This window comes from Sciurus vulgaris (genome assembly GCF_902686455.1).
Source record: "Sciurus vulgaris genome assembly, chromosome: 13".
In the NCBI taxonomy this organism is placed as follows: domain Eukaryota; kingdom Metazoa; phylum Chordata; class Mammalia; order Rodentia; family Sciuridae; genus Sciurus; species Sciurus vulgaris.
The window spans coordinates 72,465,983-72,493,189 of NC_136474.1; the positions used below are offsets into that span (position 1 = coordinate 72,465,983).

Here is a 27,207-nt window from a genome sequence, read left to right on the forward strand (position 1 = left end):
CCTCTATTTAGACCAACATCCAAACTCCCAAAGCGCCCTACCAGTGCCCTAGATGATCAAACTCCTTCCAAGTTTTGCACTCCGCCTCCTTTTAAAATCTTTAATACAAGAAGCTACTTCCCACCAGAGAGTCTTTACTCAGGCTCTTTCCTCTGCCTAGAAGACTTCCTCCGGGAGCTGCTGTTCCTCAGAGCTCAGTTCACACACCACAATCCAGCCAATGCAGCTTTATCATCCCTCAGGCATTCTCTATCATATCACTGCACATACTGTCTTCTTTGCACTCGCTACCATCTCAAATTACATTAATTCGTTCACTTGTTTAGTGTGTGTATCTATCCCTTAGGAGGGCAAGAACTATGTTTTGTTCATTACTGTATCCCCAGCGTGTGGAAACAGTGCCTTGCATCCAGCAGACTCTCCATAAGCATTGGTAAAACACAAGAATAAGCCAAGAACAGTGACTTATTTAAGACATACATGAAACAAGTAAGATAGAAAAAAAGGGATAGTTAGTCAACCAAACAAGGCAGGAAATAACCTACTGTGAGCATCTGCAAGCAGACAGGCTAGTGTTACTGGGATCTATTATCTACAAGCATCAGGAGTATATTTCTTAAAGCTCACTGGAAGCAAGTCAAGTAGAACAGTTTTACACACTATATGCTCACACACAACACTGAAAACAATCATTTTTGAGAATTTTATATTTCTGACAAAAAAACTATACAGAAAGTACAGAAACATTTTAAAACCACATGCCACTTAAAAAAAAAACTTCTAACAGTGGTACTTATCTATAAATGATTAAATTTACACTCAAAACCTCAACCTGTTAAGTAATAGATTTTTCCAGTATAAAAGAGGTCTTCAAGACAGTCTCACTACTACATACAACATTTAAGAAGCTGCCTCATATACTATTCTTTCTTGGCAGGAATGTTGCAACTCAAGCAAAAACTATATAAAATTCATTAAAAAGTCAGCAGCCTCCTTTAACTCCTTACTGACTGAAGTTTTGATCAAGGGAGGAGAAAACTGTCAGTTACTACTTGCTAGAAAAAGAGCTTTGAATCTTTATTCAAATATCCAACCACAGAAATGAGGATAACACACAAATTTAGGCAATGAAAACTTTCTACATTTATTAATCTTATATCTTGTGTAACTAAACCTCACTGTTCAAGAAAACAATTTGTAAATTAAAAAAAAGACAACTGTAAAAATAAAATATGACAGGTTAAAAACAGTCATATTTTAATAATCACTATTTATAGGTGACTTGACAAAATTCAGTAACTTGAACAAAAATTCAGTAACTTTCCTTCAGGTTCTATAAGCAGTATTCAACAAAATACCATCAAACTTCAGATCTAGCAACACTTACCTTGGTATTGTAACACATTTAGTATTACAATTTTGAGTGGTGATAGCTTTCTCAAGCTCATCTAATCGTCCTGTTTTCTTTAGCTTCTTCACCAGACTTTTCACTGCTTTCTCACACCACTTTTCTTCCTGTCCATTCTGCTCTCCTCCTCCTGCTCCTCCAGACCCACCAGCAGATTTCTTCCATCCCAGCAGTCTCTTCACCACTGGCGGAGTGAAAGGCAAGATGGACGACATACTCTTACCCAAGGCAGCTCCACACTAGGGAAATAGTCTTGTGAATCTACCCTAGAAAAAGATATTGAAAGGATAATTTCAAGACCAACTTTAAAGTTAAATAATGATTACGATGTATTTTAGAACGTAAACTACAAAATGAGATTAAAATCCAAATTATTACTTTTACCACAGACTCAAGTTTTCTTCACCACCCATGAAAACGTTGTTCTTATTAATTTAAATGAATTGTGGTAACAAACCCTTCTAAAAACAAGACAATGTTACAAGGACTCAAGTCTTGGACAAATGTAATTTTGCAAGTAAAATCTAACAATACGTTGAACAATTTTATCACTATCATCACCACTTTATTCATAACTCTTAATGTCAATTATTAAAAGATTTTCACAAAAAACAGGAATCTTTTCACTTTTAGGATTTCAATCTGTTCTTAAGGGATTTAACAAAATACACAAAAAAATGTACAACCCCGCTTTCCCCAAAGTTTTAATTTTCATAAGTATTATAAAGAAAAACCTAAAAATATATAGAAAAATGGATCATGAAATGCATGTGAAATAAATCAAAAGGTAGTCTATAGAGAAAAGGCCCTTGATAAGACATTTACTTCAGTCTCAGTCTACTTTTTTAATTGGATTTTTTATAAATGACAGTCTATATTGATATATTTACACAAGCATGGAATATATCTTATTCTAATTAAGATCCCGTCTTGTGAATACGCACAATGGTGAGATTCACTGTAGTATATTCATATATAAATATACATAGGAGAGTTGTGTCACATTCATTCCACTGTCTTTCTTATTCCTAACACCCCTCCCTTCCCTTCATTCCCCTGTGTCGAATCCAGAGAACTTCTATTCTCCCCCCACCCCTTATTATGAGTTAGCATCTGCATATCAGAACATTCAGTTTGGTTTTCTGGGGATTGACTTATTTCACTTAGCATGATAGTCTCCAGTTCCTTCCATTTACCTGCGAATGACATAATTTCATTATTTATGACTGAGTAATATTCCAATGTGTATATATACCACATTGCTTTACTCATTCATCTGTTGAAGGGCATCTAGGTTGATTCCATAGTTTAGCTACTGTGAACTGAGCTGCTATAAACATTGATGTGGCTCTGTCACTGTAGTATGCTGATTTTTAACTCCTTTGGATAGACACTGAGGAGTGGTATAACTGGGTCAAATGGTGGTTCTGATCCTAGTTTTTTGAGGAATCTCCATCCTACTGCTTTCCACAGTGACTGCACTAATTTGCAGTTCCACCAACAATGTATGAGCATACCCTTTCACCCACAACCTCACCAACATTTATTGTTATGTATATTCTTTAAACCAACTTCCTTAACAAGGATCCTAAAGTGAAAAAAGTAAATAAAAAATCAATAAATGGAATGGTATTAAACTAAAAAGCTTCATCACAACAAAGAAAACAATCGAGTGTGAAGAAAGAGCCTACAGAATGGGTGTAAATCCTTGCCACCCACACCTCGGTCTCTTTTTTAACATATATTTTTCATTTTTATCAAGTAACAATGTGCATAGTGATTAAAGTCAAATAGTTTGACTTCACAAATATAGTTTCTCTTCACATCAAAGTACAATTCTTTAAAATCTTTTCTTTCATTCTACTTTTGATATTTATACTCAAGTAACAGGCTTAAAACAATAACCCTTTAAACGTCAAGTTTAGGTATTATTTATTGATTTTCCTGTAAAAAAATAAGAATTTAGTTACCTTACAGTAACTTTTCTTTTTACTTTCTTCTATCATGAAAACAATTATCTTCCAAACATAATAATCATGTATATAATATTGTTACTTGATAAGATTAGCACTAAACTACTATTTAAGCATGTTTCTTTTCACCCAACTTTTTGTATTCTCCAGAATTAACTCATTTTGTTTGTTTTTATGCACCTACAACAAACTCTTTCCACTGTCTATCAGTCCCTGAAACTTTCCAGTCATAATGCAGCAAAAATGCATAGCTTTCTTTTATTCATAGAGCTTTCCCACTTAAAGCCCTGGATCCTCTCACTCCAAACTGAGCTGATAGTCCTCTGACCTGTGGTATTACTGTTGTTTCAGGACCTTCCTTCACCTCTCAGGATGAAAATCCCCTCCCCTTTTTTAATTTTTTAAACCAGGAATTGAACCCATGGGCACTTAACCACTAAGCCACTCCCCCACCCCTTTTATTTTATTACTTTTTTTATTTGAGATAGGGTCTCCTTAGTTACTTAGGGCTTAAATCACTGAGGATGGCTTTGAACTTGTGATCCTCCTGCCTCAGCCTCCCAAGTTGCTAGGATTAGAGACATGCATCACCACAGCCGGTTTGAAGCTTTTTATTTTTTTTAAAGATATTGATAGACCTTTATTTTATTCATGTATTTATATGCAGTGCTGAGACTCAAACTCAGTGCCTCACGCATGCTCGGCAAGTGCTCTACCACTGAGCCCCAGTCCCAGCCCCAAAGCTCCTATTTCTTAATACTTCATCTTCATCTTTCTTGGTTCACTGACTATACTTTTTCAATTAGTATGTCATTCCTGAGAAAGGTGTATGGAAGTTAAAATAATGTACAAGTCTTTAAGAAGACTATGTTGGAAATCATTTTTATACATAATAGTATTCACTTTTTCAAACAGCATTGCTCCTCCACTTATTAAAATGATTAAAATGTGGATCTATCATAATTGTCTTAAACAAAAAAAGCAAATCCCAGATACCATCATTTCACCTCTGTATAATTCAGTACCCATCTATTAAGAATATAGTTTCTTTCCTAATAACTATCATAGTCTGAAATCATCTGACCCCAAATTTGCCTGTTTCAAAACCTCTTCATTTTACAGTTGGTTAGAGTGAAAATCCAAAACGAAGTCCACAAAGTACTAAACCACGGGGAGAAGAATGAATAATAATTTTAAAATCCCTCTTCTTGGGATGGCCAAAGAACAGTGAAGACGACTACCATGATTAAAGTACATAGGCCAACTCGAGAAACGGTAATGCAAATTATAGGTGCATAAAGAAACAACTCAACTTCTTATTTCCTTTCTGAGACAGCATCTCCATGTTACCCAGGCTGGTCTCAAACTCCTGGGCCCAAGTAATCCTCCTGACTCAGCCTCCCAAGCTGCTGTGACAAAAGATATGAACCACCACACCTGGTGAATACTTAACTTTTGCCACAGGCATCAGAAAATGTTTCGGCTGCTTGCCATTTAGTCATTCCTTACACTCAGCAATTTTTATTTTGCACATCTATTATGCCTGTAGTTAATTACCTGCTTGTTCCCAAATCCACTGTTTTTCACCTACACTTTTGAGCTTTGGGCTGAGAAGAATGAGAAGTCCTTTATAGCAAAGGACTAGTGTAGCAAGGAGAGGGGAGGAAGGTGAAACTTCTAAGGGCAGAGATCAGAGAATGATAAAAAACAAAAGAACGGATATTGGAAAAATAAATTTACCTGATGTGGAAGATAAAGTTATGAACTGAAGATTCCTGCTTGAACAACTAGGTGAATGAAAATACAACTGAGCAAAATACAAAACACTGGAAGAACATTAAATGTTATTTTACTTAAGCTAAATTTGGTGTACCTATGAAACTTCCAAATAGATACTGCCTAATAAGCAAGTGGAAACAAAGATCTGAAGCTCTAACAGCTAAGTGGTAATACAGGGAGAGACAGACCAGGGAAAGTCATGCTCACAGGGAAAAATAATATGTACAAAGGAGTTACCGAAGAGATGGTAGAACTTATAAGCAATCGGAGAAAAAGGTGTCCCAAGTGAAAAAGACAATTCAGCTAACACATCAGGATCACACAACTCTTCAGTACCAATGCTAGGATTTGAATCTAATAGCATGATGTCAGAGGACAAGTTCTTAACTACAATGACATTCTGCACTGCTCATAATATGGAGCTAAGGTGGAGACCTTAAAGGAACCACCATGAATTGAGGTCCTTGCAATATCAACAAGGCCTGCTGCCCCTAACAGTAAGTCCATTAGGATCAGAATGATGCACTAGCCCCAACGTTGTTTTCAGCTAAATTATCCACAAATTTAAAATCTGTTCAGTATTCGCAACCTATAAGACAACTCAGAGTAGCCACCTTTCAAAGGACTCAACAGCAACTTCAGGACAGTGTCTCCCTACTATCCACTGGTTAAGTCCTGACTATTTGGTATTCCTGCTTTACTCTTCCTATCCCATTTTACTGATATAAAATTGTTCACAAATACCTTGCCTTAATAAGTAACTATAGGATCTGTAAAAATGTATAATTTTTCATTCCTAATATTTGTAAATTTTGTTCTCTCCCCCTACTTCTTCCCTGTTTAATAACATTGCTAGGTTATTATCAATTCCACTAATATTTTCAGAGAATGCTTTTTCACTTTGTTGTTTATGGTAAGATTATTTTCTATGCATTAATTTCTGCTCATGTTCATTATTTCTTTACTTCTAGAGTCTTTAGGTTTGTTATTTTTTCCATAAGTTTTTTTTTTTTTTTTTTTTGTGGTACTGGGGATTGAACCCAGGGCCTTGTGCTTACAAGGTAAGCACTCTACCAACTGAGCTATCTCCCCAGCCCTTCCATAAGCTTTAAGAAAGTGCTTTCTTTTCTAATGTATAAATTTAAGGCTACATATTTCATTCTAGAATTACATACTTTATTCAAAGAACACAATTATTAAAATCCAATGGAACTTGTTGAGGCTTTTTTTTGATCCACGATTATGGTAAATTCTGGTACAACGTCCACGTACAAGGGGAAAGAATATTAATTCCTTCATTAACTGTTTCAGTATTCTACGTATGACAATTACATCAAGTCTGTTAACATCTTCTATGTACCTGCTTGTTGTAACAACTTTTGAAAAATATACTCAAAATTCCCACAAATACATCATTGTATGTGTGTCTAGTTCTCCTTTCAATGCAGTCAAAAATACTTTGGTTTACAGAAGTTCAAACTGTTACCAATAACAGATTTAGAATTTTGAGAACTCTCTGGTTTATCAAACCCCTAATATAACAAAATGTGATTCTATTTTTACGACTACTGCTTATTGTATTAAAGCTTTTGCCTAATTAGTATAACTACAGCTTCTTTCAGTTGGCATTTCGATGGTTTTATCTTTTCCTAGTACTTTCTCTTAACCTTTCTGAGTACTTACATTTAAGATGTGTCTCTTATAAAAAGCAAAAGCTGGGGTATTACTATTTAAGTCTGATAATTTTTGCCATTTACTTGGAATATTTACTGTATTTGCATTTAAGTTCTAATTTGATGATATGTTTAATGATGCATTTTTCCATTTGGTCTTCTTTTGAATTTGTCAAAATTATTCCTATTATTCATCTCTATTCTCTTATTACACATTCTTCTTTTAGTGGTTACCCTAGATATTTCCTTATTCATTACTTATTACAAGCTCACGCATATATTTTTACTATTTCCTCCATAATGCTAGAATCATAGAATACTGCTAGGTTATAGTATTGTTATGAACTACACCACCACCTCTGGTTGGCTTCTGTTATTGGGTGAGGCTCTGCAGAACTTTTATTTGAAAGAACAGCAGGTCCTTATTTTCTTACCACCTAGATAAAAAGTTTTTGTTTCAGAAGTTCGGTCTCTTAGTCTAAGCAATTTCAGAATCTGACAGACATTTAGAGGGGGAAGAAAGTGGTGGGTATGATGAAAGTCATTCACCCCTTCCTCAAGGGTTTCTAATTCTCACCTATGTTCCCAAGGTCCCTCCCCTAGTGAATCTTCAGCTCAAGGTCACAGGACTAAAAGAAATCTCAATTGTATTTTCTGAGATTCTGATTAATCTTTTCTGCCCAGCTGAACTATGGAAGTCAGCAAACATATTGAGGGTGTTTTCCCTCTGTGTTTAAAGGTCCTTCACATTTCCAATTTACCCCAAGTTCCAGCCCAAAGGTGCCCTCCATTCTGTGTTCATAAAAGAAATGTCCCACAGTCATCTGCAGACCTCTCAGCTCCCTCCTGAAAGGTACTCCCTGGTACAGAATTTTACTTACTTTAATCATTTTTATTTTCAGTTTTTTACCTTTAAATACTTTTTCTAAATTACATGGCTTTTCTAGTTGTTTTATTAGGAATCTTGAACTACAAAGAATTATTGCATCCTAGAAAAATTTCCCTAATTCTATTTCAATGGTAAATTTTCCACAATGAATCTACAAGTTCAAATAATTTAACGTGCATGGTTTTATCTTTTACTTTCAAATTAAAGTCACTTACTTCTAGAAGACAATGCTGGAGAATTAAGATTTTAAAACCAAACAAGAAATACTACAGAAGACTAGAGTGAAAAAACAAATTGTATCAGGTACATATTATCAGACTGTGTTTCACTTCTCTGATGAAGACGTAAAGAAAATCACAACAGACTGTTGCTTTCATCCTAACAACCAAAATCAGACTAATATGCTATAAAATCTTGGTTTCTCTGAAACATTAAACAGCTAAGGAGGCAAAGTTACCTGAATGGAACTAAATTCCAGGAAGCACGATGCCTTGATAGAAGAGAGGCCCACGAATAGTCTTTCCTGGTGGAAAGACTAAAAAGAAGAATAACCTTGCCACAGACAAGAGTAAAGAACAACCAGTCTACATTACAATGAATTTCAACAGCAACAGGCTGACGCATTAGAATTCCAAGATCTCAAAGAGCAAACTGCATCCACCCATTCATTCCCACAGGCCTTCACTAAGTGCTTGCCAAAGTATGCCAAAGGGTGGAGAGCAGGGCTAGAAAGTTGCAGGAGATCCCTTTAAAATATTAAGGTACAAAAAAATGCAAGGAATCTGCCCTCTGGAGAAGGGAGAAGAGAGAAAAATCAATCCAAGAGACTCCTGACATTCAGATGCCAAAGGCTGGGGTGGGACAGTAGAGAAGGGAGAAAAACTTCATCCAGATACCCTAGATATTGAACTGCCAAGGGTAGGGAAGGACAAGACTATGCAAACCTTTGGGAAGGTTTGCTTGTGGAAAAACATCTCACTAGTCATGAAAGCCTACTTGAGAATGACTGAGCAACAGACAGCTGGACTAAAAAGCAGACGAATCTCCCATGGTCCAGAAAGTTGGTGGCTCACAAATTGAGTGACCAAAACAAAAAGAAAAAGAAAAAGGTTTCAAAATCACACATGGACAGCAAACCTAGCAGAAAACAAAGTCTTCTCCAGTTCTCAAAACACTTGAACTAAAGCTAACTAAACCTGCAACAAAGGTCAGAACCAGTTCAACTACACACCTTATTACCTTAGCCTCATGTTCTATCAGACTGACCTAGGAAATACCTAGAGATATTTATTTCAGTCTCTACTGTTTTTATATAAATGTTCAGTATTTGATCAAAAATTACAAGACACAGGACGTAGTAAACATGTCAAAAAATTAAATTATTAATACACTTAGATCGGAGAAGGCCCAGATGTGGGAATTATCAGACACAGACTTCAAAATAACTATAATAAAAGCACTAGAAGATTTGATGGAAGTGATAGACAACATGCATAATGAAAGAGAATTTCATCAGACATTAAAGCTATAATATATGATCACAGGGAAATATTAGAAATGAAAAATACAGCATCAGAAATTAAAGATTTCATTAAATAGTTTTAACTACTGAAAGAAATGAGCAGAGAACTTGAAGACAGGAAAAATTAGGGTATTTAAGTTGAAGCACAAAAAGAGAAAAAAATGGGAAAAACTGAGAACATCAGGATAAAATGTCAACTGGGGGGCTGGGGCTCAGTGGTAGAGCACTTGCCTAGCGTGTGTGAAGCACTGGGTTCAGTCCTCGGAATCACATATAAATAAATGAATGAAATAAAGGTTTAAAGGTTCATCAACATCTAAAAAATATATTTAAAAAATGTCAACTGGGTTTAAGTGACCATTCTTCTCAATCTGAGATATGGATTTAATGTAATTCTTATCAAAATTCCAATAATGTTTAAGAAATTGATAAAATACATAAGTTTTAAAAAGAATCTAGAATAACCAAATCCATCTTGAAAAAGGAAAAAGAAACTGGAAGACCTATACCACCACACTATCAAGACTTACTACAAAGCCTTAGTAATTAGGAGTATAAAGTGGACATAAGATAGAAGGATAAATTATAAGAACAGAAGTCCAAAACAGTCTGTGTGTCTGTGTATGTAGTCAACTCATTCTTTATTAAGAAAATAGGTCAGTCTGCCTCTCAACAATTTTTTCAATAACATGTAAAATAATAAGCCTCAACCATTTTCTCATGCCATCATCAGGAAAAGGTAATTAAAAAAAATTTTTTTTTTTTTTTTTTTTTTTCCAATACTGAAGATTGAACTCAGAGGTGTTCCACCACTGAGCTTCATCCCCAGGCCTTTTATTTTTATTTTTTGAGACAGGGTCTCATTAAGTTGCTCAGGGTCTCACTAAATTGCTAAGAATGGCCTCAAAATTTGCAATCCTCCAGCCTCAGCCTCCCAAGCAGTAGGCATTACAGGTATGCACCACCATGCCCATCTAGGAAAATGCAAATTAAAACCACAATGCAGGGGCTGGGGCTAAAGCTCAGTGGCAGAGTGCTTGCCTAGCACATGTGAGGCACTGGGTTTGATCCTCAGCAGCACCACATAAAAAAATAATGTGAAAGTTTAAAACACAAACACACACACACACACACACACACACAAATGCAATACTATTTCACACAATCTAGAATGGTTTAAAAATTTTTCTGATACTATCTAATGTTAGTGAGGATGTGGACTATTTACTATCCTGCAGCTACTATAACAAATTATCAAAAACCCAGTACCTTAAGACAACACAAGTTTGCCGAAATTATAGTCTCAAAGAACTAAAGTCAAGGGGTCAGCAGGCTGGTTCCTTACGGAAGGTCTGACTGGAAAGTTCACTCCCTGCTCTTTTCAGCATGAGTGGCTGCCTACATTTCTTGACCTGTGTTCCCTTCTATACTTCTTCTGTCATCAAATTTCCCTCTACCCCCTTATAATAAGGACACTTGTGATTACGCTTAGGATCTACCCAGATAATCTCCAGACCTCAAAATCCTTCATAACATTCACAGGTTCTGGGAGCTAGGGCCTGGATATCTTTGGGCACTATTATTCAGCCTACCACATGGAACAACTAGAAGACTTGTTTGGGGCCAGCCTCAGCAACTAAGTGAGGCCAGAAGCAACTTAGCAAGACCCTGACTCAAAATAAAAAATAAAAAGGGTTGGAGATGTGGCTCAGTGGTTAAGTGCCCCTGGGTTTAATCTCTGGTACCCAAAAAAAGAATGTTTAAAGTGACCCAAACAAGAAACAGGCAAAAAAGCAAGAAAACAGGGAAAAAAAAAAAAAAAAAATCGGTATATTCATACAAAGGAATTCTGCTCAGGAACAAAATTAATGAGCTATTTATATACTATAAAACATTAATGAATCTCCAAAATATCATGCTATATCTTTATATCATGACTTAACAGGCAAAACTAATCCAATGAAGAAGTCAAAATGACTGTCTCAAAGGCACTGGGGAAGGGATTGAAAATGTGTGAACGCAGGCACAAAGTACCTTTCTGATGGAACCTTTCTGGAGTGATAACGTTGTCCTCTACCTTGTTTTGATGTAAGTTATTAAAACTCAGAGATTTCAACATTTCAGGTTTGTGCATTTCATCAGATATAAATTACAATTTTAAAAATGAAAAAGGTATCTAGACAAATTAAGTCCCTAAATAAAGTTAAACTACTTAATTTCTCAAAACCTTCAATATGCCAATGCACCCCATGAACTTCAAAGGGGAGGAAGTTGAAATTTTCTCAAAGATAATAAGCCTAGCCAAACACAATACACATGCCTGTAATCCCAGTGGCTCAAAAGTCTGAGGCAAAAGGAGTTGAAGTTCAAAACCAGCCTCAGCAACTTAGAGACCTCAGTGGTTAAGTGTCCCTGGGTTCTTTTGGGGAAAAAAAAAAAACCTTGTAAGCCTAGAGGCATCAGCCCGCAATGTGCAGGTAGGCTCTGCAAACACATGGAGGCAAAATTTTGTTGAGAGGATACTGTTTTGAGGGCAAAACCTGAGAATCTAAATGACAACTAAGAGTAAACTTAATTGAACCACTGTCAGTGTAGTTTCTCTAAGAGTTACGCATTTATTTAAAAAGAAATGTTAAGTATGCTATCAAAAAGACTGAACTCTCAAAAGACCATTCTCAAAGTCTTTCAGCGGAAGATACTCATGCCTTGGAGTAATTTGCTAAAAACTAATGGTCATTATCTAATTAATAATCATATTCATTCCCCTCCAGAAGGAAAAATAATCAATAGGTCCTTCAGTTCAATTCAGGAGAAACCCCTCAGAAGGTTTCCCCAAAGAGGTAACATTATGCCCAGTTTCATCAGCTTGGCTGCAGGTCCTGTTTTCAGGACACAAGAAATACACATAACAATCCTGCACTGACAGCACTGAGAATTCTGCTATAGTTTAGACACTGAAAATGTAAAAACTTCAAGAAATACAGCAGAAATGGGGAAAGTAAGGTTTGTTCAGTTAGGGAATGTTAAGTCAATTAAAGGAGCAACAATGAGAAACTGACAGGAGCCTGTTAAAGCAGTCTAATGGTAGACTATTACCAAGTACACAAATAAGCACTTCAGTACATAAAGTTCAACTTGACAAAATAAAGCAACACCCACCTCCGTCAGGCACGTGTGAAAGGTACACCTAGATACCTCTGGCCCCTGTGGAATTTCTACTCAATGCCAAAAAGTACCCTCTAAGAAAGCCAATAATACACCACCATGTGACAGTCCTATCCTAGCACGGAGATCATGACTAATTCAACCTTTGGAAGAGAAGAATCACAAAAGTTACGGCACAGCGGAAGTCTGAAAAGATAACACACCAGGCAGAAAGTGCCGCATATTTTCTAAAGACAGTAAACATTTTAGGAGCTACAAAAATGTTTAGGTTGTCACTAAAACTGAGTACAGGAAGCACTGTGTTAGGAGACAAGGGGAAAGTAAGGCCAGTCCAGATTAAATGCCAAAGACAGAAGTGAGTGCTCTTGACAGGAACATTATTCAGTTATTTCAGAGATAATTCACATTATCTTACTGATCAAATGGACGTGGCACTTTAGGGAGAAGGACTCAAGGCATGTGATGCAGCTACCTATTATAACTGAACAATATAGAATGGGACATTAGTCACCATCTGGACCATGGACAGAGGAGTAAAACTAAAAAAGGTGAAGGTTCTGGGGTTAGTTTTATACATGCTTTTATCTAGGTGGCTGTGTCCATCCCATGTCTAGAAGGCAGCATGAACTACAGTAGACTCAGGAGAGAACTAGTCAGTGCAAACAGTGTGCCCAAGTCAGACAGAGGCAACTGAACCTTGAAGACAAGTAGAGCAGTCCCAGGGCTTAAAGGTTTCTCAAACTGTTCTGGCCTATTCCGGCTCCATGTCAACTGTATACTTAGAGTTGATCCTCTTGGGAAGCTAGTGTGAGAGATCTCTGCTCCTTGTGAAAATCTGATAGCAAAATATAAAAAGAATCCACCTACAAGTGCCTATATTTTTGGTTCAATTATTCCAGTCACAAGAATTTAGCCTAACGAAATGAATAAAAATCAATTTTTTGTGTGATTGACAAAAACAAAGGGACTCCCAGCCTCAGATTCTAATTTCTGATACACTTTATTAGAAGAAACAATTCTTAGAAGTCGAGACACACTCTAAGGAATCAAAATCTTCTATTAAACCTTTAAACTTTTTCTTCATGGAAATGAAAAAAGTTTAAGCTTAGACCCACCACTTACATGTGATTTCAGTGTACATGTCTTAACCATATCAGTTATAACCAATTTGGAACTAAGTGAACACTTAGTTTAGAGCCTTAAATTTTCCTATCTTAGTAACAATGGCTGGCTGACATCCAATTCTCTCTGGACAATTTATAAATTATGTCATAAAATAATTTGTCATTAAAGCTGATAATATATTTCAACTGGCTGAACATTTATTTTAAGTATATTTAGCCAGTGCTTAAAATGTAAATAGACAATGTAGGTTGACAAGGAAGAGTGAGCAATATGTTCCAAGTTGAAGAAAAATGGAATAAGAAAATTAGATTTATATTAAATTGTTGCATAAATGTAAATGAGTCATTAACAGAAGATAGTTTGCCTTCAATAGTGTAGCAGCAAATTCTCTGAAGTTAGATTTTTCAACATCTGCAATAACTAAAAACTAAGTTCAGATGCTGTTTCTACTTCCAGCAATAAACGATACTTATATAATGCAGGTTTCAAAAGAACAGGAAGACTTTAATCTTTACTGCTGAATCAGAAAGCTTATCAAATGACACCTTAGTAAAAGTGGGATTCTCAGATTACTCACTGGAAAGTTTCAATTAGGTAAGAAGTCTGATTATCCTGAAATTCTAGTAAATAAAGCCTTTGAGTTACTAAAACTTTTTAATAGTTTCATAAATAGTATTCACTTCACATTTTATTAAACAGTTCTGATTCTTTGCAGTCTTCAACTGTGGTACTTTTGATATAAACCTTATCACTGAATATGTATTAGAAAAACTCCAAATTCTTAGAATGATTTTCATTTTCTGATGTCTAGAATTTAATTTTAAATCTTTTATGTTACCACTTTGATTTTAAATAGGAAAGAAATTCCATACTGCCCCCCAATATAGCTGGAAACATTTTTGCTCAAGTCTGAAGGTCCAGTAAGCATAAACTCACTGAATCATCCAAGCACCAAATGGGATAGCTACTATTCTTGACAAAGAATCTGAGGCACAAAGGATACTGACTTTATATACAGAATTCACTCTAGATACTATTTTTCCGTGTAGGTTTCCAAAATATACAAAATTTGGTTTTAAGGAATAAAATGGTGACCTAATCAAATTCTGTAAGAATAGCCTATTTTATTAGTGCTGTTAACAAAGGTTACTTGGAATAACGTATGCCATTCCTATTACTTATCAAATCCCTATTAAATAAAGGTCTGATTGTGAGTTTTCTGTTCTGTTCATTGATGTATTCACACTTAACACCAGTATCACACAATTTTAATTAGTACTGCTTTCTGGTTACTCTTGAAATATGTCAGGGTGAACCCCTTTCTCATTTTTAAAAAAATGTTACTGTTGGTTATTTTAAGTTAGCAAGGTAAGTTCCCAAAAAAAGCCTATAGAATTTTCACTGGAAGTGCAATTAATCTGTATTAATTTGTGGAGAACTAAAATATTTGTGACATCTAATGTTTCTATCACAAAAAAAGTGATGTGTCCATTTATTTTGGACTTAATATCAATTAGTCATATAACTTTCTCCATGAAGTTCTCACAAATCTGGTTAAACCTATTTCTCCAGGAATCTTTGTTTGTACTATGAATGAGAGGTTTATTAAAATAAATTAAGGGGTTGAAGGCGAAGATCAGTGGTAGAACATTTGTTTAGCATTCTCAAGGTCCTGAGTTCAATTCTCAGCACCCAAAATAAATTATTAGGTATTTCAATACTGCAAAAAAAGTATTATATGGAATATACCTGATGTTCCACCCAGCTGTCAAATCTTAGCATTTGTGGTAGTTCGTCAGATGTCACAAGTAAAGACACAGTAAGCACCCTATGTACGTATACCTTTCTGATCCCATTTACTTCCTGCTTACTTCTCAGAGATGACCACTATTGTGATTTTTTGCCATGGTTAACATTTTGCTACACAGTATATTCAAACAGTATTTGCACACTCTAAGTTTAAACGAACATTTAATAATGTTCATGTCAATTTGTGCTCTCTTCACTCAGTATTATAACAATCCATGCTGTTATCTATATAATCCTAAATCCTAGTGATACATTTTAGCTGACATACAGCATTCCATTGTATGACTACGTCACAGACCATTGTCCTTTCTCCTCTTGATGACTATTTAGACTTCGTTTTCCACTTTCACAAGCTATCAAGGACGGTCTTGTAAATAGTTTTAAACACTACATGAAAGCTGTCCTAATGCAGAAACTTTCCAATTTCTTATCCAAAAAAGAGACCCATAATGAGAAATGTGTTTTACACAGCAACCTAGTATATGTTTATACACACACCCCTAAAAATGTATTCTGGTATTTCTCTAAACTAAAAGTCTTGGAACCATTACTGAATAGCAAATCAATGCAGTGGACCCTGAGACATATCAAAAAATAAATAAATAAAGCAAAAAAAAATAGAAAGTAGGCCTTTTGGGGGGATGGGGGAGGGGGAGGGGTGGAGCAGTGGGCTGGGACAGGGTCTCCCTATGTTGCCCAGGCTGCACTCGAAACTTCTGAGCTCAAATAATACTCCCACCTCAACCTAAGTAGCTGAACTACAGGCATGTGCCACCACACCCAGGTAAAAAAGAAAAAAGACTTTAATTCAGTTTTTGTCACATGCAAAATATATTTCCCACTCTGGGTTTGTCAAAAAGTGAAAGAGCAGGTGTAGTAGAGCACACCTATCCCAGAGGCTTAGGAGGTAAAGTCAGTCTCAGCAACTCAGTGAGAGAGACCCTGCCTCTAAAATACAAAAAAGGCTTTGCATGTACCACTGGGTTCAATCCCTGGGAAAGAAAGAACGAGAAAGAGAGAGAGAGAGAGAGAGAAACCCACTGCATTATTACATATATCAAGGAGTAGAAATGCCTCAAAACAGGACATGATCATGTACAATTTGCCAAGTACTGCCAAAAAGGTTGTACAAATTATCACTCCCCTCCAAGAAACTCACCTGGGCTCCTATTTAACCCATTGTCACCAATCCTTGACATTATCTAATCCCTCTGATTTTAACCAATGGGATGTGTACAATGCAGAGGGGTTGCTGATATATGCATATGCTGATATATGGACTGCTAAGAAGTTTGAAAATATTTTCAGTTACTGACTTTTCAGGATTCTATTCCTATAAACCATTTGTTCACATTTACCATCTTTTCCCTTCAATCACAGCAACTATTTGTATATTCTAGATGCTAATCTTCAGCACTTATACATGCTACCTGAAATTTTAGTCAGCAAGTGACTTTTGATGGCCTTTTTTATACTTTAGTATTTCCCCTTAATGTGCTGAAATTTATTATTTTTATCTTACATGATGTGAAGAACATTTGTACCTTCATAAAAATCCTTTCACATGCTGTGATAGTCTACAAGTCACAGACTAACATTTTGCTTTTTCACCTTTAGTTATCTAACCCACTTGGGAATTTATTTTCATGTATAGTATGAGGTAGCTATCTTATCCCCAATACCTATAATGAGATGCATCACCACATGGATTGAAACTTTCCCCTATTAATTTATGGTGCTATTGTGTTTGAGTTCTTTCATTTGCTTCTATTTGTCTGTATATGAGACAGATACCATCATGTCTTAACCACTAAGGCTATATACTACATCCTGATATCTGACAACCAAATTCCCTCTCACCTGCTGGGATTTTAATTGGAATGACAATGAATTTATAAATAAGTGGAGGAAAAGTGACATCTTTATGATACTGTCTTCCCATAAACACAGCGTCTTTTCTAATAATATGAATTACATAAGTCTTAAAATGTTCTCCATTAAGATCCCATACATGTTGTGGTTTTCTTCCAAGAATTTTCTAGTTTGTATTGCCACTTGAAATCACATACATTTTAAACTTAAATTTTATTTGTTGCTTATACACAAATGCATTGATTTGTACAGCGGTTTTTTAAAAATTAATTTCATGAGGTATAACATATAAAATGCAAAGATGTTAAGTATGCAGTTTGATGAATCCTGACGAATATTTCTATCTAGATAACCACCATTCCAATCAAGACATAGAATATTCCCATCATCATAGAAAGTCCCCTTGCATCTCTTTTCAACCCACCCTCCCTATTCCACGTAACTACTGACTGATACCATCTTTAACACATCTTAATTTTACCTGTTCTAGAAATTCACAAGTGGAATTCCATCATATGTATTCTTACGTTTTCTTAACACCCTTTAATACTTTTTTTTTTTTTTTTTGGCGGCGCTGGGGATTGAACCCAGGACCTTAGTGCTTTCGAAGCAAGTACTCTACCAACTGAGCTATATCCCCAGCCCTAACACATATTTTTATATTTCTAGTTTTCTAAGAATTTTTGTCACCAACAAATGCTGTTTTATCATATGCATTTCTTCTCCATTGTCCATCAAGATTATCATATAGTCTTCTTATGTGTTAATGTGATAAATTTCACTCACAGGTTTTCTGTTTAATCATCCTTATCTTCATGAGACAAAACCTAATTAGTCATGGCATTTTTGAATTAACGCTAACATTTAGCTACAATTTTCACTGCCATGTTCATCAGTGAGATGTGACCTCTATGTACCCGTGAGACCTATGTACCCCTAAGATTATCTGCTTGGGGAATCAAGATTATGGTAGCCTTGCAAAATGGCTTTTTTCCTATTATTTTCTATAACATTTTCTGTAAGATTGTAATGACTAAATCCTCATGTTTGACAGTTCTCACCCATATGGAGTTTTCAATTAGGGTTTGGTGTTTTGTCTGGGGATATTTTAGTATATTTCTAACAAAGACTTTAAGTTCTTAAACCACACATAATCAAATTTTTCTTTTTTTTTGGGGGGGGGGGAGGTAGCCAGGGGCATTCAATCACTGAACCACATCTCCAGTCCTATTTTTTGTATTTTATTTAGAGACAGGGTCTCACTGAGTGGCTTAGCGCCTCACTTTTGCTGAGGGGGGCTTTGAACTCTCAATCCTCCTACCTCGGCCTCCCAAGTCACTGGGATTACAGGCTCCCAAAGCCACTGGGATTACAGGCGTGTACCAGGGGTGTTTTTAATTCTTACTGAAATATTTTGCTAGAAACTGTGTTTCCAAATTGAAAGAAATTTAAAGTTGTACCCAGTATTCTTGATTTATCTGCAAGAATACTTCTTTTCATTTATCAACCTTGGCAAACCTTGAGTTTTCAACTTAGCACTTCTAGTTTAGTTATCTGTTTTATTAACTGCTTTTAACACTATTATTTCCTTTCTTTCCTAACTCATGACATTCTAAACTTTTCTCTAAGTCATCATATAGCTAGCACATTAATTTTCAGTTATTTACTAACAAAACACTTAAGGTCCTAAGTTTCTCATATAGGCAACTATAACTTCATCCCAAAGTCCTTTGTTGTTGTTGTTGTTGTTGTTGCAGTGCTGAGGACTGAACTCAAGATCTTGTATATGCTAGGCAAACACTCCACCATTGAGCTCCAGCCCTATACCAAACATCTCCAGCCCTATACCAATTTTGATGGGTATAACATTTTACCACTGTTTTAAATATTTTTTCTTTTCATCAAGTTGCTCCTCATCCCATACACACACGCACACACACACGTACGTGTGTGTGTGTGTGTGTGGGTGTGGGTGTGTGTGTATTTTACTACAACTATGGATTTAGAGATTGTTATTGTTATCCTCCTATTACATAACTAACTTAACTGCACTGGGATCCAAGGATGTAATTTGTAAGGTACAGAATCTGTCAACATTTGAAGTATCCAGCACATATTCAAATTTTGTAAAATTCTATGAGTACTTAAAAAAATATATCTTCTCAATTATTGCATGGCTGCTAACTGTACTCTTACAGTCCTGTATACCTTGTTTTGTTTTTGTTTTGGATGTAGGGGATTGAATCCAGAACCTCAGAGACTCTGAGCTACACTCCCAGTCCCATGTAATTTTTTCTAACCTGTCTTTTCTTAATTTACTTGGAGGTATGTTACAATTTCCTACAATGATTTGTATATTTTTCCTTAAAATTTTGCCAATTTGACCTTACAGATCACACCTAGTGTATCTTTTCCATTTCTTTAAACTATGCCATTATACTCTTAGGTGTCTCTACAAATGGAGCATCTTTGATCCAAAAATCCAAAATGCTCCAATCTTTCTAGTGCCAATGGGATACCACACACAAAATATTCCACACCTGAACTCAAGTTTGGTCATAATCAAAATGCAACCACATTGAAAATGCTGTATAAAATTAATTTCAGGCTATGCGTATACGGCATATATGAAATATACATGAATTTTGTACTTAGACCTGGGTTTCATGCCCAAGATACCTACATATATAACATTCCATGCTCCGTAAGAAATCTCATATACTACTGGTTCGAAGCACTTCAGATAAAGGCCACTCAATCTGTACTAATAAAAATCATTTAATTCAATTTCTTTAATTTAGTAAATTTCATCTAAAATTACATGTAATTTTATAGTTACATAATTATATATGGGGTTTATGAAGATACCCGCTTATTTTCTATCTTACCTTGTGTTTTCTAATTCCTATGCATCTTTTTTCTTCTTCCCTACCTTATAATCAAATTTTTCTCATTTCTATCCCCTCACCCTCACTGATGTGGAATTATACATTCTATTTTAATTCTTCAGAAGGTTACTCATAATTTTCTTAATGGAAAACCCAGACTTAACAGTGGGTTGTAGGTGAAGATATCAGCCTATTAAAAAACCACGATAATAAATCAAATAAATAAAAGTCATAAAGGAACCAGGTGGAAGGTAAAACAGTAACCCTGGACTGGGAGGTTGCCTGACTTTCATTAGACCCAGCTATTCTAGAGGCTGGGGTGGGAAGTTGAGCTCACAAGCTCAAGACCAGACTGGGCAGCCCAGCAAGAAACACACAGTAAAGAAATTTTAAAAAGAAAACTATATCCTAAAGATAAGAAAAGAGGTAAGGAGAAAAAAACAAAATTTAGGTACCTGGAAAATAAATGAATAAAACAAATGAGAGAATACGAACTCCTCTAGACTAGCTGTTGGGAAAGCTGAGAAACATCCTGATTGACAAAATCCTCAGAAGGTTTTAACTGAAAAAAACCAGTTATAAGAGAACTAAGTCAAGAGGGAGAGGAGATAAAATGGGCAGAACTGATTAAGAGCTATTTGAAAAGGAATTATATCCTTAGATCTACTCCCCCACTCTCTTGCGGTAACTGCCCCTTGCCTAATGTTTAACCTCTGCAGAAGGTAAAAACAGCATCCCTGGACTAGGAGGTTACCTGGTTATCACTAGGAAGAAAAACAGTGAAAGAGTATAAGCACACTATACATGACTCCCAACTCCTTTCTTCTGCTGGGTTCTGGTTCCCAAATACCAATAGCCAGACCTCTACGTACTTAGTCAGAACAAGACTCTTTTCTAGGGTACCTGAGCAACCCCGGAGAAATAATATAGATACTAATATTGAGAGTTTACCAACAAACAGCCCACTCAGATCCCGCTACAATGAAAATGAAAGAAGACAGTCTCACCCACAGTTCCTGCTTAATTTTTAGATCCCTAGCTCCTAGTTACAGATTCACTTATATGAGGAAAAATGACAAACAAAAACAGAAAAACCAACTTCAAGAAAATAGAATACGGAAAGGGGGAAAATTTTTCTTTAATCATCAATACATAAGAGCAAGACAGAGCAACACTGAAACGAGAGGAGGATGCTCTAAGGAGCATTATAAAATAAAGAACAGCTCTTAGGAAAATTGATAGCTCTTGACAGCAGAAATAGTGCCATAAAAAAAGGGGGGCAATATAAGAGAAGATTGAGTACAGAAAATCTCCCAGAAAGTAGAAAAGAAAAATGAAAAGCAGTAAATAAATGTGAAGAAAACTGGAGGACCAGTTTTGGAGATCTAGGAGTTCCAAAAAGATATCAGAGATAATGGAGAGTAGGGTGGTCAAAGAAATTGAGAAAAACATCCTGAAGAAAAAGACAGGAGTTTCCAAATGAAAGGGGCCCATCAAGTCTCTGGTACAAGGGAGGAAAACCTACCTACCTCAAGGCTAGCAGCAGTGAAACCTCAGAAAGCTGAGGATAAAGGCAGAACCTGAAGTTTCCAGGGAGAAAAAAATAGGTCATAAAGAAAAAAAATCAGAATGGCTTTAGTTTTCTCAACAGTTAACACTGTAAGTTAAGTCAACACAACAATGTCTTCATAATTCTGGGAAGAAAAAAAAAGTTACTTCTAAACTAAACTTCTATGACCCAGTTAGGGTCAAATAAAGTCATTTTCAAACATGTTATTTCCAAATATTTAACCCCACACTCTCTCAAAAACAAAGCACCAAAACGACTAGCAAAAATTTTCACAAAGTTGAAGTCAAAAACGGAAAATATAAAAAGCAAACACAAATACCTTTTAAAAGATACAGAGGGAAGTTTCAAATTATCTTCAAGTTGTAGAAAAATAACAAAATATTCCCCAAATACCTACAGGAATTTTTATTTCAGAAAAAAATCACAATTAAATGCTTCAGTCAACATAAAATACATGAAATATGATGGTGCTGCCTCACAGAACACCTACAGTCTCCCCACACAAAGTTATTGTATTAGATAGTTGGCAATCTATGTTGAAACACATGAAGATAAAAAGCATCAGTGAAGACCTGACATTTCACAACTATTAGTCAAAGAAATCACAGGTAACCAGGACAATAAGCAGCATTAAAAAATCACCACATAAAATCCAATTTTTAAAAAGCAGATTTCTCAATTCTCACTGTAACTATGTTCTTTAAGTTGTAAGCTAGTAAGGAAAAGACACTGCCAACTGGAAAACTAAGTCATTTAAACAAATGCAAACAGAAAACATTCATGTGCTCAACTTTATGAACTGTCCAAACTTAATATGAGTTTGGATTTAACCACAGAAGCAAGTCATTAGTTCAAACTACCTGTTCTATGCTCAAGTTACACTTCTTTCACCTTTAATAAGCTAAGTTGAATCTGTAGCTCTATAATCAGCTTGTCAACATACAACTTACATATTGGTTTATCATTCCTAGATTATGAACAATCACCCATCACAAGACTACACAGGCCCAGACTCAAATCAGCAGAAATATTAAGCACTCCAATGGCCCTTTGAACTCTCGGTCATCTTGCCTCTCTAAAAGCAGATCTGGCACCCTCATCAAATCATGTGCGTTAGGTCCTCAGGCTATAAAAGTTTCATTAAGTCTAGAGGAGCACTGTCCAATAGAATTTTGTACACAATGATGGAAATATCCTTTAACTGTGCTATCCAATACAGCACCCATTAGCCACATATGGATATCCAAACTTAGATTAAAACAATAAAATTTAACATTCAGTTCCTGAGTCACGGTAGCTGCATTTCAAGTGTGAAATAACCACATGTGGCTAGTAGCACCCGATTAGATACAGCAGACTTCTCTAAGCCTAATGCTCCCCAGTGGTGCTTCAAAGACTTCCTGGGTGCTAGAACAAGAAAACGCGGAGCTACTGTAACTGCCCATTCCCCCTCCCAAAAAAATCTTTAAGTCCTCCTACAAAAAAAGTTTTACTTTTTATCTTTTTTATATTTTGCAAGTCTGCATAGTATTTCTCTTCAGGATTTCTGGTTGCTGCTGTATAAGCAGATGTGCATGTGCTTAAAAATATGAAAATTACTGCTTTAGAGCAGAAGTAGCCAATGCACGAACCTCAAGCCATAGCTAAACCCTGCTGACACTAAAATTTTTTTTTTTTTTTTTTTTAAAGAAAGCTTAATTGACCAGTTAACATGAACAAGGGAAAAGGCTTGGGCACAGCTTTCACTGTACCATTCATAGGCTGATATGGTGGACTACAAATTAGATTCACCACTCCACATCCTGAAATGAAAGATGTGTTTAAGATGGAATCCTTTCTTAATATTTACAAGATATTAAGTATTATTTCTTTAGAGAATTTTAGGCAGTATCTGCATATGAAAAATGAAGTTCACTTTTAAGCAAACTATGCGATCACAGACTTACTATGCTACTTCCTCCAATCAAGAGTCTTCTTTGACTTAAAAGACTCGAGGTAATGAACACATGGTCATCCAATGGTTCCTCAAAATTATTCTTCCTTACTAACTAAATATGTTAAACCTGACACTACCCTCTTTTTCCCAAAAAGGAAGGATGGTAAGCACTGTAGATTATTCAAAGAAATCCATGTTTACAGATGCAAACTAGACAAAAGTCTATACTGACTTTCCATTGCTCTACAGTATTGAGGCCAATATAATTCCGGATTTTGAAAAATTACAGATGGGTGAAACATGTCAGGATTTGTTTTCTTAAGAGTACAAAGACATATCTAAATTACCAAGCACCTGTTTTAAGAGTGTGGCTCAGTTTTAACTAAGCAGAATCATCCACACTTCAGAATGTGAGCCAAGAAGGGAAGTCACAGAAGTACCCTAATATTAGACTAGCTAATGTGACCAAACTAGAGGCAGTGTCTAAATCCACCTGGCTCGGCAAAATTATATTCTCTCTACATCATATTGCTTAACTGAAGCTGAAAGCTACCTTTGAGATGTAAATCTACAATCAACGCTGAAAAATATTCTAACTGAATACTCATAATTATACCAACATCATATTCAACCACAAGAATGAGAAGTTATACTCTATGTACATATATGTCAAAATACACTCTACTGTTATGAATTTTTAAAAATAGTTCTATATTATGAAACAATAAGAATACCACCAATCTGGAGAAATAATCAAAATTGATCAGTGATAAGCAATAAGCCTCTGTGCATTCTTCAATGGAAAAGGTTGGGTTCCTTCTGTACTACTGCTAAAAATAAATCCTATTTTTTTAATAGCCAAGGCTACCTATTCCAAGGTCACCAGTAATTATTTCATAGAGTAGATGAGTTAGAAAATAATTCTGAGGTAGGAAAGAAGAGGATCCAAGTAAATTATCAAAGCTAATAATGGGCAGAAGACACATACAAGAGGCAAGAAATCCTCAACATAAACTCTGGCCAACTGTCCCAACTTACTCTACCCTGGAAATCTCTGGCACACTCTATCTAAAAGTGCAAGTGAAAAGCGTTACATGACACTGCTGCACACTGACAAAAAAAACAATTTACTCTGAAGAAAAGGTGGTGGCACAGGGTGCTGTACCACTAAGGTCACCCTTCTACTACTGGCCAGCATAAAGACTTTTCAGTCTGGAACCAAGGCTCTCTAAATGGCAAAACAAATGTGAAACATCTTGGTTAAAGTAGGTACCGTGGATCTTTCATGAAAAAAGTCCTTTGCTATATAGTACAATGCTCTATCCCCTTAAGAACTTTAATCATCCTGAATAACAACCTGCAGTATATTATGCAGATTACTGCACTCTTAAAAAGATTTTCCCAAACATGATATAAGCTAATTGATGAACATTCATTACTAGACTTTCAGGTCTGGTCCTGCACTGAATAGCCCCAGACATGCTAGTCAAGCTTTGAATATTTTTGTATCTTGCAGATTACCTCTATTATCCTCACCCGGCTGTTATCTTTTTTTGTTGGTGGTGGTTTTTTTCCTTATAATAGGCAAAAGGCTAACAGTTCTCCATTCTCCTATCTACTCCCCACCACACCCCTGTCAAAATCTCCCACACAACCCATAATCTACTTGTTTCTAATCTGTGGGTTTAGAAGCCAGATAAACTTTGCTTGTTAGAAACATTTTAAGTAAATGCCAACAGGTTCTGACTAAAGATCTCAAAGGCTCTCCTATAATTTAATGTATAAACTGGGACAGTGGGCTACCCCAGGCCTTTGCTACTCAGTGTCTGCTTCTCAACAGCCTTTTACAATACGTCAAGGATGAGAATGTAGGCAAATCATTTAGATTATAAAGAGTCTAAATTACTAACACCCACAATTTGGGCTTTAATTGTGGCTCAGTGGTAGAGCGCTGGCCTAGAATGTGTGAAGCACTGGGTTTGATTGTCAGCACCGAATACAAATAAAGCTTCATCAAAAACTAATAAAAATTTTAAATTTTTTTTTAAAAAACCCACAACTAGAAGACAGCAAGAGAAGGGATTATTTGGAAAGGTCCTTATGTGTCAGGCAATGTTCTAGGTACTGTAACCATGAATACTAAGCCCTCATAATAACCATAAGAGGAAGGCATTGTTACCTCCACGTTTAGTCAGAAAACCAAAACTCAGGAGTTAAGTAGTTTACCCAATATTGTAACCAAGAAGCCAAATATTACTGTAGGTTTCAAAATCCAAGGTCTTTCCACTACTTCAGATCCCTACCCAATTATTCTTGATTTAATTATTTTTACATGTTACTCCTGATCCTTTCACTGAAACCTGACTAAATGAAGTTTGCTTTCTTACCTTTACCACTTTAACTAAAGGGCAATGGTTAACCAAACAGAGGTATTATCAAACTTAGCTCCACCAGTGAACAAACACCATTCTTAAAGATTGGCCATATCTTTGGTTTGTATAGACTGCAAAAATGGTGACAGGTGTCCCCCAACACTGACTGTTCCCAGTGACACTGAGTTGACACTTCAGATCTTACCCAGTGCTGTCCTGTACATATGACAGAAAGCAGTACATCTTAGGAATTGGCCCAATAAGGAATTACTGCATTCTTCCCCAATTTGTACACTAATACAATTAATTTTCTTATGCTAAACACTGGGGACTAAAGCAAGAGACATGCGAAGTTTCCACTTTCCTAATTCCAGAAAGAACAGAGGTGTACTTGTTTGTGTCAGAAGCTTTATTACTTAGTCCAGGGCCTAACAGAGAAAAAGTTGTTCACTGAATAAATGCTACTTGTCCAACAACTACAAATTACTTGTTAAATAAATGGATAATCTCTCCTGAACTGGTTTTGAAATCCTTAAAATTTCACATTTTCTAACATACTTGCAATACTTAGTGGAAAGCATCTTTCCCCTTACAGAAAAAAGGGCCTTTATAAAAAATAAAAAAAAAAAAACTTCCATCAAAAGACAAAGAATCTAAAAAGACATGCCCCTCTCCACCCTCTAAAAATGATCTTGTCCCAAGAGTATAACTGCCAGACTCCACTAAATACAGCCTTCCTATACATTACAAAAACACCCATATAAAAATGCTGCTACAAAACAAAGATTTTGGAATTCTAAAGTGCAGTAGCAACAAAACAAAAAGCAAACAATAAGGAAAACTTTTACACCTAAAATTTAAAACTGACAATATTTGCAAAACATTAAAATTCAAAAGGTCTCTAATCAGCTGTTTATGCAGCTAAAAATCTGTTTCACTTACATTGTAAAAAAGCTTCAAATTCAATGTGAAGTAATAAGATTATGGCAACATCATTCTAATATTTACAATATGAAAGTGTAAAGGGCACCTCTTGCTCTTTTGAGTAGAAACCTTTGTTTCCATTAGAATTACTGAAATACACTAAACCATCCCCGCTATTCCTACTTCTGAGTTAATACATACTACACCTGACAAGCCACAATCACGCAATTACCCCGCAGTCTTGTAAGTCTATTACTTCACAAACCTCACAGGTTGTAAAGAGTTAAATACAAGTTACAACC

The 27,207-nt window shown here is 35.7% G+C and overlaps 1 protein-coding gene across 7 annotated transcripts in view; it reads right to left on the reverse strand.

The window, feature by feature from the left end:
• The window catches only part of SMAD2 (SMAD family member 2), an 85,037-nt gene that overhangs the window by 55,520 nt on the left and 2,310 nt on the right, over positions 1-27,207 (reverse strand). For 6 of the 7 annotated variants that reach the window (XM_079108970.1, XM_079108968.1, XM_079108967.1 and 3 more), the window contains one exon: positions 1,388-1,674. In XM_079108970.1, the coding sequence (XP_078965096.1) occupies positions 1,388-1,623 (236 nt within the window). In that variant the 5' untranslated portion in view covers positions 1,624-1,674. Of the gene's footprint in view, positions 1-1,387; positions 1,675-11,564; positions 11,664-27,207 lie in introns of those variants that run through there. The other variant, XM_079108969.1, reaches the window with a different exon arrangement.